An 18,661-nucleotide genomic window follows, 5' to 3' on the forward strand; every position below is an offset into this window, starting at 1 on the left:
CCTTCTGTTCCAGCACAGCAGAGATGGCTTGGCCTCTGTTTGCCATTGCAGCATGGTTCATCACCACCACCACCACCACCAGTATCCAATGACTCAGGCGCTAGGATTTCTTTAAAACACTAAGGGTTGTTCCTTCCCCAAACTGGCATTATACCAGATTTTGTTGTAGTAAAAAGAGCTGAATGTACACACGAAATACAAGTGAGCTGTGTTCCTAAGAATTTTAGGGCTTTCGTTCATGAGCTGCAAGCAAGCAAGAACCAGAGATTTGACGGGCCTTCCTTCTTGTATTTTTCCTACCCATCTGGTGGTGACGACAGTGGAGCTAAACTAAAGACCAGCTCTTCCAGATTCTGTCCTCTCAGGAAGGGGGTCATGGATCTGTTTGTCCTCTAGTTTTGGAATCTTCCTGCATTTTGTTGGAGCAATAATATCACCAGCATTTTCATGTTGTGTTTTGCAGACGCTACCTTAAAATGCATTCGTCATAGTCTAGCTGTTGGCGTTCTTGGCCAGTCCCATCAAAACCTAAATGCTGCTGTTTGCTGTTAGTTATTGGGAGTGAAATACACAATGAACGGAGCAAAGTCGGTAGCAAGACTGGGTGGGTGGTTTGCCATAAAAATACCAAAACAAAGAGCAGTTGCTCCTCCTGTGTAAATCTTTAGGGGTATTATTAATAGCTATTATAACTTAAGTATTTGATCGACACATGGTCAAGACATGCTTGGTGGGGGAAGCAACACAAAACTATTTTTGTAGACCCATTCCTCTATCATGAGTTTGTTTAGATGAATAGACTCTCATCCAAGATTTCTGACCCACCCTGCTCAGCTATAGGACCAATTTTTTTTTGGAGGGGGCGGAAATGCACAGTTTTTAACAAACGTTGATGCAATTTAAACATGCTAATAGTGCCCTTCAATATGCAGTTGCTTAATATTGAGCATAAAAGAACATGAGGGGAAATGCTGGATCAGAGATGGCATTAAGGGAGGCAGTTTCCCCCATCCCATCAGGGAAAAGAGACGGAAGAAAGTTCTGCCCAAACCCCATTGAATAAACAGGATATGTGCCCATCAGGTGCTCCTTTGACTTTTCAAACAATATAAAAAGAAAGGCTGCTATCGTTTAAAAAAAGACACACCTACCCTCAGAGATTTGGCTGAACCCATACCTGTTTTTTGTGTGGTGGGGTAAACACAGGTCTGTTTTTTTCCTGTGACTTGGGGATAATATGATTGGGAGGGGAAATTCAGAAATGATGGAAGCGATTAAGACCCCTTTTTGCTTTAGAAGAGGGAAAACGAAATGAAACACCTACTTCTGCAGTGCACTGCCTTTCCCCACCCTCATTTAACTTGTGCATGGAAAGCTACATATCTCTGATCAGAGATCACCAGATTAGGACTTATTTTGCTTTGGGTTGATGGGTGAGAATCTTGGTATTCCTAGGTAGATCATATTGTTTGACTTGAATTAGTTCTATTGCTGCCAATCCTATTGACAAACCTCTTGTTAACCCTGGTAGAGAGATCTTTCTTTTTAGGTTTCATAAAAGCTGAACTTTTCTTTCATTGGCTTCATATATTTTATGAGAGGGGTGCATGGATGATAATTTTAAAAAAGTGCAAATATTAAGATCTTTGTATATTGCTTAGAATAAACACTTTGAACAGTCTTTGGGGTGCGACAAATGTTAAAATAAAGTATACATTAAATAAATAGCCTTGTATTTATGAAAATAAAACCAGCTCACCAAACGTTCCTTGCTGGGTGGGGTTTATGAGGGAAACCATTCTTATTTTGAGAAAAGTAACTTCCACTGAAATGAAATATTTCAAATAAAATTGTGGTGGCAGGGCTTCTAGAATGAGGTACACTTGTTTATATTCAGTGGCAGTAGGTCTAGCGCTTTTTTCAGCTGGGGCGCATTTCTGGCACCTCTCAGGTGGGTGCCGTTGAGGACTGGCACTCCCCCCACCCGATTCTCCTAAGAAGCCCAAAAAACAAACATTTCAAATCAAAATGGAAGCTGGCCAGCATGGGCGAGTCTACAATTTTTTTTATCTACGACTTCACCTAGCTCCTAGCTGCATTTGGTCAAGCTATGTGGCGGGGCCAATTCGTATTTCCTTTTCTTCCCATGTAGCAGTGACGGGCTTTAAAGTTTTCAAGCCAGGTCTCCATCATTGCCCATGCATGCATCTGCGCAAGGGCCCTTCCAAGCTGCCCTAGCTATCCGTCTGAACCTAAGAGAAGAGAGGCAGGCAGGGGAACATTTGACCTGCACCAGAACCAGAAGTCACCCCTAAACCAGCTAAAGGGACTTGCCTTGGTTTTTAGTACAGTACCTCCCCGGGTGCTGAATGCAGCTGTTCTCAAACTGGCATTTGTTGAAGTCACCTGGCAACTTACTGTCATAATAATAATAATAGTAGTAGTAGTAGTAGTAGTAAACTAATTTTATTATTTATACCCCACATAACAACTTCATAGTGAGTTCTGGCACCTATTTTTCTTGGGGGGACGGGACACCGAGTAGGTGTGAGGATTTGCTTACAAGAAAACATAATTACACTGAACAAGCGTTGTATAAAGGTTGCCTTTCCCCTTGCCACCAGAGGTACTAAGGTAAATTAAGTGCTGCCCAAATGCATGGCACTCTGTTGTTTTGCTCAAGCCCAGCACCCCTGAACCCCGAGCCAGAGGTCTGTGGGAGCCATGAAGGACTCTGTACGTGTACATCTGTCTCAGGAAACAGCAGTGGGAATACTTTTCAAGTAATGTATCCCTGGGTTTTTTTAAGAGCTTCTGAAACCGCTCTCTTTAAAAACAAAAAAAACAACAACAACCAGCAGATTGTTTGCTAGATGCACAATCCACTGTTGAAAAGTGGGGAGAGCACAACAGTCAACAAACGAAGCAAACTGCTTCAAATATCAAAACAAAATAAAAAATAAAAAAAATATTCCAGTAGCACCTTAGAGACCAACTAAGGATTTATTTATTTATTTATTTATTTATTTATTTATTTATTTTTGTTTTGACTATGGCAGACCCAACACGGCTACCTACCTGTAACTGCTTCAAATATCCTCAAGGGTTGACTTAAGGCAAGGCATGGCCAAACTTGGCCCTCCAGATGTTTTGAGACTACAATTCCCATCATCCCTGACCACTGGTCCTGTTAGCTAGGGATGATGGGAGTTGTAGTCCCAAAACATCTGGAGGGCCAAGTTTGGCTATGCCTGACTGTCTTAAGCAAACCAAGGGACAATTTTTATAGCACAAGTGTTTAATAATTAGCTGGCTTTTTGATGGAGAGAACAGAGACTTAACCACATAAAGAGCCAGATGCACACAACTGGAAGAGCTTGGGCAGTTTACCAATAGCAATGACAAATTTGGTCCATTGCTCCAGTGGAGAAACTTTCCAAACGAACGCAGGCTTTATTGAGATTTGGTGCACGTTTATTGGTAAGCCTAGTTTACAACTGCCAGGCACACATAGTAATCTTTGGCAAAATGTTATTAACTCTTGCTTTATTATTATTTTCAGGAGAAGGGTGGGGTGGGGGAGACCTTACCTTTGTTTTTGTCATTATTATTTACTTGTAATAAAATTACAAAACATAATTGGGTGCTGTTTTGACCTTTGAAATCCCTCAATAGCCTGGACATGGGCAATTGTCAGAACAAGCAGCTCCTCTCATAATCATTCGTGTCAGCTGAGATGAATTTGCTTCCCAAGATCATAAATCTGTATAAAGATAAGTATTTAAAAAGCTGGGAAGTTATTAAAAGAAATTTGGAACAGAATGAATCTCTCACTATTAGGCAGTAACGAGTCTGTCGACCATAAAAATGAATGTATTATCTAGAATGTTATTTTTCTTTCAAACAATTCCGGTGGTTGGCAAGGTGTTTCAACACATGGCAAAAAGATATTTCTAAATATATTTGGCAAGGGGGGGAAAACCGAGAATAAAATATAAAACATTGATAGATGCAAAAGAGAGAGGTTTCTCCCTGCCAGATATGAGATTATACTATGAAGCATCTTGTCTTTGTTGGCTGAAAGAATGGATGACATTGGAGAATTCACATATTCTAGACTTAGGTCATGATAATATTTTTGGTTGGCACACTTATTTATGGTATGAAAAAGTAAAAGCACCAAATAAATGTTATGGATGTGGTGAAGGAAACCACGTCCTTGGCAAACTTTTCCAATTTTTGGACTCCTTGATTGCAATTAAAAGCTCTTTTTGCAAGGCATGCATAGAATAATAATAATAAACACAAGTAGAGCTACAGTCCTTGGCACACTTTCCTGGGCGTAACCGACAAAGTAGCATTTCTCAATAAGCTGGTGACCAATGTCACTGTGTTCTGTGGCAGAAGGGATTTCTGGTGGAAAGCTGGGCAGCTGGTCTTTCATCACCTTAAATCTAGATACAGTACAGTATTGTAAAGCTGTGCTTCAGTGGCATGGTCATGGGGAACAGGTTGTACTTTTTTCACCATAGGGAGAACAATGGGGATCTTGGTTTGTGACTGAGGAGGCGCAGACATAATGAGGAAATTCCATGGAAAAGTCTGGATTGCTCAATTTCCTCTCAGAGCAGTGAGAGCAACTGGAAGGACGGGCTTTGCCCAGTTGTCATGTCTGCCGTCCAGGTGAAAAAGAAGACTTTGGGTGGGTGGAAGGGGCATAAATGGAGTGAGGAAAGGGGTTTATGTTCTGAATTGAGCGCAAAAAAAGCAAAGGGGGTGGGGGGACAGCGAGTGAAAAACTAAACCTGAAACACTTCAGGCCATTACCTCAGTTACAAGTTGAGAAGCGAATCTCAAATGGCTTAAAACAAAAGACGGTTTAAAAAAAAACAAAACACCGGAGTACACTATAGGCATTTTCGAAACGCGCCAATCTTCACGCAGCCTAAGGCCGCTAGCAGATGCTGGCCAACCATTACGTGGGAAAGGGCAACAACACGCATCTTTGAACCCCGAAGGCGACTTATTCGAAGCCGCGGGGCGATTCACCCACGAAGCTGCGGCCGTCGCCATTTATTGACCAGGGGAGAATAAAACGCTATGCCGCCTTTTGCGGGAACTCCGCGTGCTGGAGGGAAGCTTTACTTTCGAGTAAAAGGCGCCGAGCCCCCTCGACGCTTAATCCCAGCGGCTTGGCGTTTCAGCGTGGCAGGATTTAGCCATGGTTTTTTTCGGGGCGAAAGCCTGGCAAGGGGGCGCGCGGGCCGGGCTTCAGTTCTGGCCGGGTCAGAACTCGGCTCCCACCACCCCCTCCATCTTTTTAAAATTAAGCACAGGCTAAAATAGACCACCACCCCCCTCCCGAGTCGCTGAGGGGAAAGCCGAGAGAGCGGCCCCCCGCCATCGCCCCCTTCTCGGGCGGGAAATGCCCGCCGGGGGTGGAGCCGCTGGGCTGCCGACCTCTTGGTGGCCGGAGGAGGGCGAGGCGCCGCCGGTTTTCGCTTTCGTTTCGTTCCGGAGTCCGCCGGACGCTGCAGCAGCCTGGCCGCTCTCCTCAGGCGGGGTGCGGTGAGCAGGTGTCCCCCCTTGGGTCTCCTCTCCGAGGGGCCGCGTGCGACCACCGTCCCCTCGCCCCCCGCGCCTCGCTCCCTTCCCCTGCTGCCACTTTCTCCTCCTCCTCCTCTTCTTTGCTGCGATTTCCTCTTTCTGGCTCTCGTTTTCTCTGCGCCTCAACAACCGGATCGTCCAAATTTAAACCCTTGAAACCTCCTGCCTGGCCGCGGCGGCGGGTCTGAGGGGAAAGGATCCTTCTCTCTGCCCCCAAACTGCACCCAAGAGCCCCCTTCCCTGGCAGCACAGTTAGCGCATGTTGGCCTCGCCTTCCTTGGCCCTAAGGTGGCATTTTGCTTTTTTCTCGGCGAGGAGGAGGAACAACAATGGCCATTTTGCAAAGTTGTTAACTTCGCAACAACATGGCCTGGCTGAGCAAAATGGGAAACCAAACAGAGCGTGGAACAGTTAAGGTGATTGTCTGGATGCGGTTGGAGGATGGGTGGCAGGTCACAGATTGAGGTCGGATCCCGACAAGACAGAAGGGTTGTTTCTGGGGTTAGGGGACTCCCTGGTCGTGAATAGGGTAACTTTGCCCCTGAAGGACCAGGTGCGCAGCTTGGGAGTCATTTTGGACTCACAGCTGTCCATGGAGGCGCAGGCCAATTCTGTGTCCAGGGCAGCTGTTTACCAGCTCCATCTGGTACACAGGCTAAGACCCTACCTGCCCTTTGACTGTCTTCCCAGAGTAGTGCATGCTCTAGTTATCTCCCGCATTTTGTTGTTGTTGTTCAGTCGTTCAGTCGTGTCCGACTCTTCGTGACCCCATGGACCAGAGCACGCCAGGCACGCCTATCCTTCACTGCCTCTCGCAGTTTGGCCAAACTCATGTTAGTAGCTTCGAGAACACTGTCCAACCATCTCATCCTCTGTCGTCCCCTTCTCCTTGTGCCCTCCATCTTTCCCAACATCAGGGTCTTTTCTAGGGAGTCTTCTCTTCTCATGAGGTGGCCAAAGTACTGGAGCCTCAACTTCAGGATCTGTCCTTCTAGTGAGCACTCAGGGCTGATTTCTTTGAGAATGGATAGGTTTGATCTTCTTGCAGTCCATGGGACTCTCAAGAGTCTCCTCCAGCACCATAATTCAAAAGCATCAATTCTTCGGCGATCAGCCTTCTTTATGGTCCAGCTCTCACTTCCGTATATTACTACTGCAATGTATGTATATTACTACTGCAATCTCCCGCATGGACTACTGCAAAGCGCTCTAAGTGGGGCTACCTTTGAAGGTGAGCCAGAAACTGCAACTAATCCAGAATGCAGCAACTAGACTGGTGACTGGGAGTGGCTGCCAAGACCACATAACACCAGTCTTGAAAGACGTTTCCGAGAGGGACACGGGTGGCGCTGTAGTCTAAACCACTGAGCCTCTCGGGCTTACCGATCAGAAGGTCGGTGGTTAAAATCCCCGCAACGGGGTGAGTTCCCGTTGCTCGGTCCCTGCTCCTGCCAACCCAGCAGTTTGAAAGCGTGTCAAAAAGTGCAAGTAGATAAATAGGTACCGCTCCGGTGGGAAGGTAAATGGCGTTTCCGTGCACTGCTGTGGTTTCGGTGTTCCGTTGTGCCAGAAGTGTTGGTACTGACAGTTAAAGCCCTAAATGACTTCAGCCCAGTATACCCGAAGGAGCATCTCCTCCCCCATCGTTCAGCCCAGACACTGAGGTCCAGCTCCAAGGGCCTTCTGGCAGTTCCCTCATTGCGAGAAGTGAGGTTACAGGGAACCAGGCAAAGGGCCTTTTTGGTAGTGGCGCCCACCCTGTGGAATGCTCTCCCATCAGATGTCAAGGAGATGAGTAACTATATAACTTTTAGAAGACATCTGAAGGCAGCCCTAGATAGGGAAGCCTTTTAATGTGTTGTGTTTTTAATGTTTTTTTATATGTTGGAAGCCCCAGAGAGTGGCTGGAGCAACCCAGTCAGATGGGTGGGATATTATTATTATTATTATTATTATTATTATTATTATTATTATTATTATTACGGAACCCTAGGCATTCTCTTTCAGCCAGTTGAGATTCCTACATTACAGGGGGTTGGACTAGATGACTCTTAGAGTCCCTTCCAACTACATTTCTATGGTTTTATACCACTGCAGGCAGGAAGATAACCTCAGCCCCATCCAAGCTGCCAGCCGAAACTCCTTAATCTTTCCAAACAAGCTTCAAACTTGGCCACTCTTTGCTTTTCCGTCCACGTTTAGCTCCCCACCCCCCTTTTTGGTATATATCAGGCACGTCCAACTTCCAAGATACTGTGATCTACTCCCAGTATATAGGAAAGGGAGTGATCTACCCATTGGCATTTTGCGGGGAGGGTTGACCAGAGTTGTTGAGCTTTTTTAGGTGGAGAGTTGTTGTTTTTAAGTATTTTTATTAAAGATTTCTTGATTTACAAAAGTCTGTGCAATGTCTCTCTCGTATTTTTCCCATGTATCATTTTTACAAATCAGTTTCATTTGTTGAGACATTGGGAAGAAAAGGGGAAAAGAGGTGAACAAGGGTGGGGAGATGGGTGGGGGTGGGGTCGAGTGACGATGTTTCTATTTTACTTAATATATGTAGGGTTTGATGTCAGCGTTGCTTGTGCAGCTTCTCTTTTGTTCGCTTGTGTTCCTTTGGTGGTGAGAGAGGTTGGGGTTGGCCTAGGGTGTGGTTGTTCATTTGTGATTGGCTGTGGTGATCTTTGGTTTCCTGTGTGAGTGGGGTGGGTGGGTGTTTTGGATCAGGTTAGCCATATTGATTTGTATGCTGTTGGTAGATTTTTGTCATTGTCTTGCTGGTCTGTGTTTGTGATAAAAGGGGAGCCATGCCGGGGTGAAGGCATCTTCTGTTAAGCTTTTGGGGGTGAGGGTCGTCCACCGTTGACAATTGCACACAGCGCTACAGCAGCCAGTAGACAAACAAGCCCATCTCTTTGCCCTCCTTGCCGGGCAGAAAATAAATGTCAACGCATCACGCCTCCTAATACGGGTCCCGTGATTGACAGCAAGCACCCCGGCGATCGACCAGTTGGACATGCCTGCTATATATCTTCCCAAGTAGGGTTGTCAGTTCATTAGCCTGGGATGCTCCTGGGGTTTATTTACAGCAGCTAATCTAGATTGTAGTGAAATCAGTAGTTGAAACTCTTCACAATTTGAGGATGAAGTGTTACCACCTGCTAATGTTTTGTTAATCTGCTTGTTAAAGGCACAGTGACAGAGGTCGACTGGAGAGTTGGCAGCACTACTCCCAAGCCTTCATGCTGCTTTCAGTGCTCATCTTGTGAGGTATGTGCAACCTGTATTTCTGGGTTACCTTTCTAGGTGAACTTGAGTTTTTGAACAGAAGGAACAGCTCAGCCTATTAAAACACAAAGAAGGGGATAAGTCTCCTTTGTGCGTGAACGAAGCTTGCCCCTTTTAAAAGAGCTGAATCTCTGCTATAGTCAGTTTATAAAAAGAGTGTGTTTATCTAGAACTGCTCCTTTTCTAATCCCAGATATGCAGTACTTGTTCTGGCTGCTAAACCCTGCTCTCGGCTAGGCACAGGTATTGAGAATCCACACTGTTTCAAAATAGAATAGATCGGCTCAAGTTTGGAACTGGAGGAAAGCTTTGGCTAGGTTGAGAGATGCTTTTCTGAAGTCTTGTGAGCTGTGGCTCATATTGAGTTTGCAGTTTTTCCTTTTCGTTCTTTATAGAAGGCTGAGGAAGCCACAGGTCAGCTAGGTTCTCTAGCAGGACTCTATCTTGTCTAAGCCTTGTTATCACTGAACCTGATTCAAAGCAAATGCCTCAATTGGCACAGGTCAAAATCAGATTAACAGTTTAATATCTGAATTTGTAAAAGCTATGAAAGATAAACACTGCTAATTAATGTTAAAGTCAAAAGTCAACACTTTGTAGTTTCTAACACTGTGTATCTAGTAGCCTCCACAATTGGGAATGTTCGTAAAATATTTGAACCGGTAGAATATACATATATTTTGTTGGTAAATTTGAGTTAGCAGAAGGACCTGCTGGAAAATGTTCTCTCTCCATTTCTATTTCTTTTGAGTACACATGTGACCCTACCCAGCAGAAATCCATGATTCCTCTTCTGAGGGTAGGTGAATTCAACAGCAGTGTTTGAAACCTGGTGATAAATGATTTCTCAAATTTGTATCTCCCCTTTCTCTCCCGCTGCAACCCAATTTTCTTTTCTCCTCCTCCCCCAGTCATTCCTACTTTGCCTCCCCTAGATATGATTCGTGGCATTGAAAGGACGTCCTTAGAGGAAATGTTAAACATCTGACACTGGTTGGGGCCTGTCCTGGGAGTCTGCTAGTGTTTACCTCTGATACTTGGCCTAAGTAGGTACTTCTGGGAGTGATTCTTTCCTTGCTCTTGGCTCCCCATCTACCAGGTAAGAACTGTGCCCACCTCAAGCTCCTTCCAATAAGTTAGGTTGAGTATCCCTTCGCACAGTTGCTGAAAGAAACCAGCCATGGGTTTAGCCAAGGGGGCAGCGGGGGTGGGGCAGCCGCCCCTCCATATCAAGTAAAACAATAAAAATACCAATTTGAGGTGGCCAAATTTCTTTTTTTTTTTGGCCCTTAAACAGCGTAAGGTCAAAATCGATGGTATCGATATGGGTTTTTATGTATAATTTACTTTTATTGTATGTTTTAGTGTAAACCCCTCTGAGTTGTCTCAGGTTTTAAAATTTGTATGGATGATTGTGTTCTGACTGACGGTCGAATAAATTGTTATTGATTGAAAATACCAATCACATCAGTTCTGCCCCCCCCAACAAAGTCCTGTCCCCCCCCCACCCTAAAAATCCTGGCCTATGCCCATGAAGCCAGCTGTTTTTAAGCAATATCTCCAGAATTTGCTGCTGAAAACAACTATTGGTTATTGGCTTGTTTTGTTATTGTTTTTATTACATATGTTGCATTTTAATCTTGTGTTTTTTATGTTCTGAGATCTATGGATGAAGGGCGGTATACAAATTTAATAAATAACAATAGCAATAAATAATAAGTGCCTCTCACTGCAAACTCAGGTGGCAAGCGCTGACAGAAATTGAGAAACAAGAGGGATGAATTAACATGTTTTAGGGGGAACCACAGTGTTTGGAGAACTACAAAAAAAAGTTTTTAAAAAGCCCAACGTGAAGACTGAGCATACTCAGTCGCAATGAAACGTTAAATGTCAGTTGCAGAAGAAAAGCAGAAGACTGGGGAAGCCCTGCTTGAGCTTCTTACAGTTTATGGTTTCCTGAAGGAAGTGTTGGCTGGCTGGCTGGTTGACTAGCACACACCCTGAACAGGAACGCTCCACGTTGGGCAAAATATTCCTGCATTGCAGGGGTTTGGACTAGATGATCGTAGGATGTCCCTTCCAACTCTGCAATTCTGTGATGCTGTATCTGACCAGAGGCAAATGTGGTATGAGTCTATGCCCTAGGCATGGGGAGCCTCAGGCCCATTGACCCAATGCAGCCCTCTAAGCCTTCCTATCTGGCCCTTGAGATTCTCCCCAGGCCACACCCCCTGTTGGTCCTGCTTCTCACCCTCAAGTGTTTCTCCATCACTGGAACATGTCCTTGAACTATAATATTTTCCCCAAAATTTAGTCTGGCCCCCCACAAGGTCTGAGGGACAGTGGACCGGCCCCCTGCTGAAAAATTATGCTAACCCTCTGCACAAGGCCCTCAGATCTTCATTTATTAAAGTCTCTTTGTCAGACAGCATCCCTGAACAATGGACAGAGTCCTCTCGTGGCTGAGGAAACTCTGCGGCAAGGAAGAGGCCGAAGAAGGGAAAGGAGAACGCGACTCGCTACGGGAGAAAAGTTCGGGTGAGGAGGATGAAGCACCCTATTATGGCACCATCAACGGAGGCAATGCTGCGGAGGTGTCCTGTGCTCCTTGTGTTGGCGTTGCCAGCCGTGGCTCCGTCACCTGCCCTACGTGCCAGGGCACCGGAAGGATCCCCCGAGGTAAGTTTCAGCTCCAGACCTTGTGTTGCCCAGGTTCTTCTCCTGGCTCGTCCAAAGCTAATGTAGGAATAGCCAAGAGCCCCGCTGGATCCTGTTTCCCAGAGTGACCAGCCAGATCTTTCCAAGAAGCCAACAAGCAGCTCTTGAAGGCACCAGCCTGTACAACTAGCTGATCCAGACGTAATTAAAACAGCTGGGTTTTTTTAAACAGACACACAAATGTTTCCACAAGTTCTGCTACAGGTGAAACTCAAAAAATTAGAATATCGTTGAAAAGTCCATTTATGTAAGCAATTGTTTTCATTAGCTACTGGAGTTTAATATATGAGATAGACTCATGTATGTCAAGCCTTTATTTGTTATAATTGTGATGATTATGGTGTACGGCTGATGAAAACCCCAAAGTCGAAATTGTTAATTTGGGGTTCTCATCAGCCTTACGCCATAATCTTCACAATTATAACAAATAAAGGCTTGACATATCTTGCTTTGCATGTCATGAGTCTATCTCATATATTAGTTTCACCTTTTAAGTTGAATTACTGAAAGAAATGAGCCTTTCCATGATATTCTAATTTTTTGAGTTTCACCTGTACATCTTGCTTAGGAAGGAAGTGGCCCAAATTACATGCAATGTTCTGCATTGAGATGTGTTGTTCTCTTCATTGGACCAGATTTGTGCTCCCCTGCAATGAGTGGTGTTTCCCAGACCTTTGCTTATTATCTCTCTCTCTTTCTCTCTCTCCCTTCCTCCTCCACTCCCATTCCAGAGCAAGAACAGCAGCTGGTGGCCCTCATTCCATACGGAGACCAGCGGCTCAAGCCCAGGCGAACGTAAGTTCACTCTGTCTTTGTTGATGGTGCTCCCTGCCCTTCTTCCCGCCGTCTCTTTCCTAACTTTGCTGCCAGCAATCTGATTCTTCTGTGGCGGTTCTACTACTGCTAATCTGCCTTCATCCTATTTTCGCAGGAAGCTGTACGTATGTCTCACAGTGGCCATCTGCCTGCTGATGACGGGCCTCATGATGTATTTCCTGTTTCCACGCTCCATTGCGGTGGTCCCTGCCGGACTGAATTTCTCATCTATATCCTTTGACAATTCTACTTACAGTATCACCCTTAATATGACTGTGAGTCCCTGGGGGTTGGTGGGACAGGGTTTGGATCGCATTGATGTCACGAAATCTCTCTTATTTTCTTCTTAAATTGAGATTGTGATTGACGAAATGCATGGGTTGTTGTGGGGTTGCTGTTGTTTTAATACAGTTACTGTGCTCAGAGCTGTCTGGAAGATGCACCTTCTTGAGTTAGAGGGGCTTCTAGATCAGAGATCCCTGCAACTTGGTTGTAACTGCTCTGTGTGCAGAGGAAAATTCCATTATGCCTATGAAAAGAGGCATCCTTTATCACCGCACATGTTCCAAGGCTGAGAACTGACATTCAAAGCGGGTTGTGGGACTCAACTTTGCCCCAAATTTAAGGCATTATCTGTGGAACAAAGGAGCAGGTGACTAAAGGAGCCTGTTGTAAATGAGATTAGGAAAAATTACAACCGCCTTTTTGCCTAGTCCTTATACTCAGTACATCACACTCAAACTCACATGGCAAACCATACAGACATGGGCAGAAGCAAGCAGTGTCCTATGGGCAAAAGCATTTCCATTTTTGCTTGTATCAGTCTGTGCTGGATGAGTACAGTAGTGCCTCGGGTTACAAACTTAATTTGTTTCGGAGGTCCGTTCTTAACCTGAAACCGTTCTTAACCTGAGGCGCACTTTCACTAATGGGGCCTCCCACTGCGCTGCCACAGCATGATTTCTGTTCTCATCCTGGGGCAAAGTTCTTAACCCAAGGTACTACTTCCGGGTTAGCAGAGTCTGTAACCCGAAGTGTTTGTAACCCAAGTTACCACTGTACAAGACACCTAGAGGGCACCAGGGGCCGGCAAAGTTTTTTTTGTGGCTTGGGCCAGTTCACGGTCCCGCAGACGCCGCGGTGGGCCGGAGTGTGCACGCACACACACACACACACACACACACACAAATGCTATTTCTGGCACAGAGGAGGCGTGTGCAGCTTCCCATTGGCTGCAGGACCTTCCTGTAGCCAATGGGAAGCCGGCCAGCATCGCGGAAGGCGGTCCCCACTGCTCCGCGCCAATTTAACACGGCACACGGGAGCCGACTGAGCAGGTGGCAGGGGTCCCTGAGTGGATGGGGGGTGGGTCCATGGGCCGATTAAACGACCCCCATGGCCGCTTGTGGCCCATGGGCCTTAGGTTGCCAACCCCTGGTTTATACAAAAAGAGTGAAGTTGATTACACCTGAAACTGTTTCTGATCTAGTCTTGTCATTGACAAACACTCGCTCTCCCTCTCCCTCTCTCCCTCCTGCCAGTCATCCCTTAGAATCAGGGATAGTGTCTTAAGTAGTACCTAACAGGAATCTTCTACTGGGCTTAACCTAGTCCAAATATCAAGGCCAGTTCCATGTTCTGTACAGAGTTTTGTATTGTGGTCTCACGCATGGGTAGGCAAACTAAGGCCCGGGGGCCGGATCTGCCCCAATCGCCTTCTAAATCCGGCCCTCAGACTGTCTGGGAATCAGCTTGTTTTTACATGAGTAGAATGTGTCCTTTTATTTAAAATGCATCCCTGGGTTATTTGTGGGGCATAGGAATTCATTCATTTCCCCCAAAAAAATATAGTCGTCCCCCCAGGTTTGAGGGACAGTGGACCAGCCCCCTGCTGAAAAAGTTTGCTTACCCCTGGTCTCACAGAACAGGTGAGACCATATCAGATGGGTCACCTGATCTTTAGCATCTTCCTTTTTCCAAAATACTTTCTGTATCCATTGTGAAAGCCCTCCTCCATGCCTTAATCATATTTCATCCAGACTTCCCTTTGCTCCAGGCCTCAATTCCTGCTGTATTCTCCCTCTCTGCCCCTGTGTGTTTATCTAATGTACAGACTGGGCATTCCGCTTTTTCTATGGCATCTTACACTTGCATAGGGCAGCAGCAGCAGCAGCAGGGTGCTAATTATGGGATAAATAATTCAGTCGTGGAACAGATGGACGCACATGTACCAAGATGTCAAATTTATCAACTCATCCCACATAACTCTCACTGCCTGCCTGTCTGTCTTTCTCTCTCTAGAATATGCTGAATGTGACAAACAACAACTTTTACACTGTGCATGTGTCTCAGCTCGCTATCGAAGTCTTGCACAAGGCACTGGTGATTGGGAAAAACACTGTGATGACAAAGCTGGACATCAGACCTTTGCATGGGGCTCAGGTGAGGACCATGCTAAAGTGTGTGCAACAGAGAAGCAGTAGACAAGCAGCCCAAATTAACTCGCTCTTTCTGATTTATTTGTAGATGCATTACAGTGTCTCGAGTAAAATCATGGATAATAACACTTAGTAAGTATGTCTGTGAAATCTATCCCTGCACTGGGGGGGGTGTGGAATCTCAATTGCTGTCAATTGATGGATTTTTTAATATAATGACTTTAACTAATTGTGGCTGGCAAACTTACATGTTTCAGACCTAACAGAGATGCCTTCATTTAAAAAAAACAACAGCATTGAACAGATTGACTGCTTTTTAAGTGTGAACAACTTACAATTTAATAAACAAATGTTTCAATTTTAGAAGGAAATATCAGCATTAATTTTTTTTACTGAGTTATATAATGCATAGTGTCCCCCCATTACAGTAATGCAGCACAGCCAAAATGGACTTTGAAAATGAGCCAGTTCAAGCCCCTCAGTACTGCCCAAGATCCAGACAGATGGCTTAGTATCTGGTTAGTGGGTTACAGTGAAGGAAGAGGCACAGTGAGACTTAAGTAGATGCTTAGGTATCTGTATAAGAGAGCTAGCATAGTTGTTAGAGAAGCTACAGCAAACACACTTAAGATCCCGCCTGCATTATGCATTTAAAGCCATATCATACCACTTCAAAGAGTCACGGCTTCTCCCAGAGAATCCTGGGAACTGTAATTTGTTAAGGGTGTTGCTGAGAATTGCGAGGAGACCCTCAGTTCCCCCCCACAGACCCAGAGCTCCCAAAGCTCCTTGGAGAGAGGAATTGATTGTTGAATCACTGCTTTAACTGTGTAGTGCAGATTGGGGGGGGGGGGAGCTAAGGCAGAAAATTAGAATGGCGAAGAACTATGTATCTATCGCTTGTCTGTGTTGCTGAGTGTGCTCCTCAATTAAAAAAATATCCCAGCTTCAGAACTTGAGTTGTGGTCTTTATGGGGACTGACTCTTAATGTCAACCTGGAGACAGACCATTGCGAGGGACCCTGGGAACTTCAGTCACAACTCTGTTACCTTTATAGTGAATCTAGTCTAGCCCTGACTGGCAGCAGCTCCTGCCAAGAGGTTTCCCCTGTATTACTTCCTAAGACATTTTTTAACTGGGGATGCTGGGGCTGTTGGTTGGCATCTGTCCGTCTCGAGAATCAATGGAGTGTGCCTCCAGGGGTGAAGTCAAACCACTGGAGAGTCACAGCGTCTGATGTGGCTGCAGAGACCGGCAATGTTTAACTGCTGCCTCCTGTGTTGTTCTTGCTGCGGTAAGAGCGCTGACCTCCACGTTTCCAATCAATACCTTGTAGGTTTAGTTTCGGGGTGTCAGCATTTCTTTCCAACCACCTGTTTGCTGAGGACTGAACCTGTGAAATTCAGCCTGCAGAACAGGGGTTCTGCCCCTGAGCTGTGGGCCTGTTTGTGACAAGAGACTGAAAAACACATCCCCATTAAGTTCTGCATACAAAGCTTTGGCATAAGCAGCCGAAAACTAATTATCTTCCCTTCTCTTTCAGCAACATTTGCACATGGTCCAGAATAAAAGTTCACAATGTTCTCCTGCACATACAGTAAGCGTCATTTTCTTGACAATAATCTGACGAGTTTCTGCTCTCCCTCTCACACCCAGCTGTCCTGCTCCCTGACCCATCCTCAGTGTTTTCCTCCGGCCAATAGCATAAATTTCCCCATGACAGTCCCCTTCACCTGGCTGGGCATTTTCTTCCCGCCACTAGTCAATTCATGACATCTTTTAAGCTCCACTTTCTCCCTCGGTCCCAAGATCGTGTCACCCTTCCCCAGAAGTCCTTGCATCAGCTCTACCAGCTTTCAATCTTTTAACATTCTCCTCCTTGGCACCCTGATTCGTTCTTCTCCTCCCCTTTTCAGTCCCACCATGCACAAACCCCGTTTACTGCACTCCAGCCCCTTGGCCATTGGGCCCCCGTTTTGTTCATTTTTAAGTATACTGTGCCTTTCAGGCCAAAGTGAAACAAAATTGCAGCTCTGCCCAATTAATCTGCCTCTTGATCCAGCTTAGTTGGTCTCTTAGGTGCTACTGGAAGGATTTTTTTTTTTTTTGATCTAGCACTGTTTGAGGACCCCTTTGAGCTTGAAGGCCAGCCCCATCCCTGACTTTCCTCTTCCCAGAACAAACCTATCCACCCCCTTGCTTGCTCTTGTGTTGCCTGCTGGCTGGCTTTCCCACTTCTGCGTCCTTACTGTTCATCGTCGGTCTCTTGCGTCCAACTCCCATCTCTTCCTTGCTTATCTAGTATAGATAGATTATAAGCCCAAAGGGCAACGGCTGGAATCATTTCTGTATCCTGTACAGTCCTGGGCCTGAACTCTGGGCTTGAATTAAGCTGTGGCTGGAAAGATGGAGGCGGTGAAGAGGAGGGGAGTGATTCGTATGTCTTTGGTGGGTTTCACCAGGTTGGGAACTAGACTTGGGGAAGCCATCACAGCTGTCAATTTGCAAACGTTTTGATCTGGTCTTTCTCTCCCTCTCCAGGGGTACTGTGACTTGCTCTTACCTTGCTCACTCGGAGCAGTTGGCCTTTGAAAACTACCAGTATGTGGACTGCAGAGGTAATGTCATGCATCCCGGGATGTCCGGTTTCTCCTGTTCCCCATAGCTGCTGTGAACTCACGGAGCAGCAACTGTTTGCCACATCTTCCCTCTGCAATGAAATCGCAGCAGCATTAACATTTTCATCCCTCCTGTAAACTGTGGGGTCAGGAAGGGAGAGGCATTTCATTCAGTACTGCTAGTTCTGCTGCTAAGAAGAGGGGCAGCCTCATCAGGATATAACAAGATTTGGGTGATGCTGTTTGACAACACGTGTCTCGAGGGACCAGCAGAAATGCATCTGGTTGTGGAAGAAAACCACGCTGAAGGTTTGGGATTTTGTGCTGGAATTTGCACGGCCTTGGGCTGTGTGGGTCCAATGCCGGCTGCTCAGATTGGATTGATCTTCTACAAATGTTTTCTGGCCTGAAGAAGTGATCCTCGCCAAGTGTGTTTCTTTATGGGAAGGCTGGAGTTTACCTTTGAGGTCGTCGTTCAAAACAATCTTCCCTCGCTAAGCAGCAGAGAACTATGGACTTTGCACTCTTTACTTGCACAGGCAAACACTGCTTCTAAATGAGGCTGCATGTTTACTCATCTCTCATCCCACTGGCCTCCTCCTGACCATTGGATCAGGCCTTTGCAATGTGTGGCGGAGGCGGAGGGAGAGTACACAAAGGTTTTGGAAGTCACAAATATATTATTCCATGTTCAAATGCTGTCTTTCTAAATGCACCCCTCTCTCTTCTGGGCAGAGTCGGGAATATAATAAAATCATGCTGACCTCCGTTTTCTGTCAGATTGCACAATTCTCAAAAAAAGTACTCCAGAATAAATAGTCTCATGCATTGTCATTGGAGGCGGGGTGTTGTTTCTTTGCTTACACATTGTGATGGAAGATTTTTTTTGGCTGTGTGTGTGCAGTGCTGCCTGGTGGCGAGTTGAAATTATTGCACAAGAGAACTTTGTAGATGAAAAAGAAAGATGTCTGATACTCTTAAGGCCATGGGTAGGCAAACCAAGGGCCGGGGGCCGGATCCGGCCCAATTGCCTTCTCTATCCGGCCCGCAGACGGTCCGGGAATCAGCGTGTTTTTACATGAGTAGAATGTGCCTTTTTATTTAAAATGCACCTCTGGGTTATTTGTGGGGCCTGCCTGATGTTTTTACATGAGTCGAATGTGGGCTTTTATTTA

At 45.7% G+C, this 18,661-nt stretch overlaps 1 protein-coding gene across 5 annotated transcripts; it reads left to right on the forward strand.

Annotated features, from left to right (window-relative positions):
- The first annotated feature begins 5,468 nt into the window (after positions 1–5,468).
- Positions 5,469–18,318, forward strand: TMEM106A (transmembrane protein 106A). 5 transcript variants are annotated; one of them, XM_033170188.1, is made up of 10 exons: positions 5,469–5,568; positions 8,798–8,877; positions 9,807–9,994; positions 11,321–11,574; positions 12,345–12,408; positions 12,545–12,704; positions 14,731–14,871; positions 14,956–14,999; positions 16,412–16,465; positions 17,410–18,318. In XM_033170188.1, exons 4-10 carry the CDS (start codon positions 11,337–11,339, stop codon positions 17,531–17,533), a joined length of 825 nt encoding a protein of 274 aa, XP_033026079.1. In that variant the 5' UTR covers positions 5,469–5,568; positions 8,798–8,877; positions 9,807–9,994; positions 11,321–11,336; the 3' UTR covers positions 17,534–18,318. The 5 variants fall into 5 exon arrangements, with proteins under 5 accessions (XP_033026079.1, XP_033026084.1, XP_033026082.1 ...); XM_033170193.1 differs by having other exon boundaries at positions 11,325–11,574; XM_033170191.1 differs by having other exon boundaries at positions 5,472–5,563.
- Positions 18,319–18,661: the final 343 nt, after the last annotated feature.

The sequence above is a fragment of the Lacerta agilis genome, chromosome 14, assembly GCF_009819535.1.
Source record: "Lacerta agilis isolate rLacAgi1 chromosome 14, rLacAgi1.pri, whole genome shotgun sequence".
Lineage (NCBI taxonomy): Eukaryota > Metazoa > Chordata > Lepidosauria > Squamata > Lacertidae > Lacerta > Lacerta agilis.

Excerpts from the sequence above, each read along its gene's own strand:
- TMEM106A (XM_033170188.1), top strand. The coding sequence starts at position 11,337 with ATGGACAGAGTCCTCTCGTGGCTGAGGAAACTCTGCGGCAAGGAAGAG. Across the intron at positions 12,409-12,544 it reads CGGCTCAAGCCCAGGCGAAC|GAAGCTGTACGTATGTCTCA; the intron begins GTAAGTTCACTC and ends CTATTTTCGCAG. Across the intron at positions 15,000-16,411 it reads ATCATGGATAATAACACTTA|CAACATTTGCACATGGTCCA; the intron begins GTAAGTATGTCT and ends CTTCTCTTTCAG.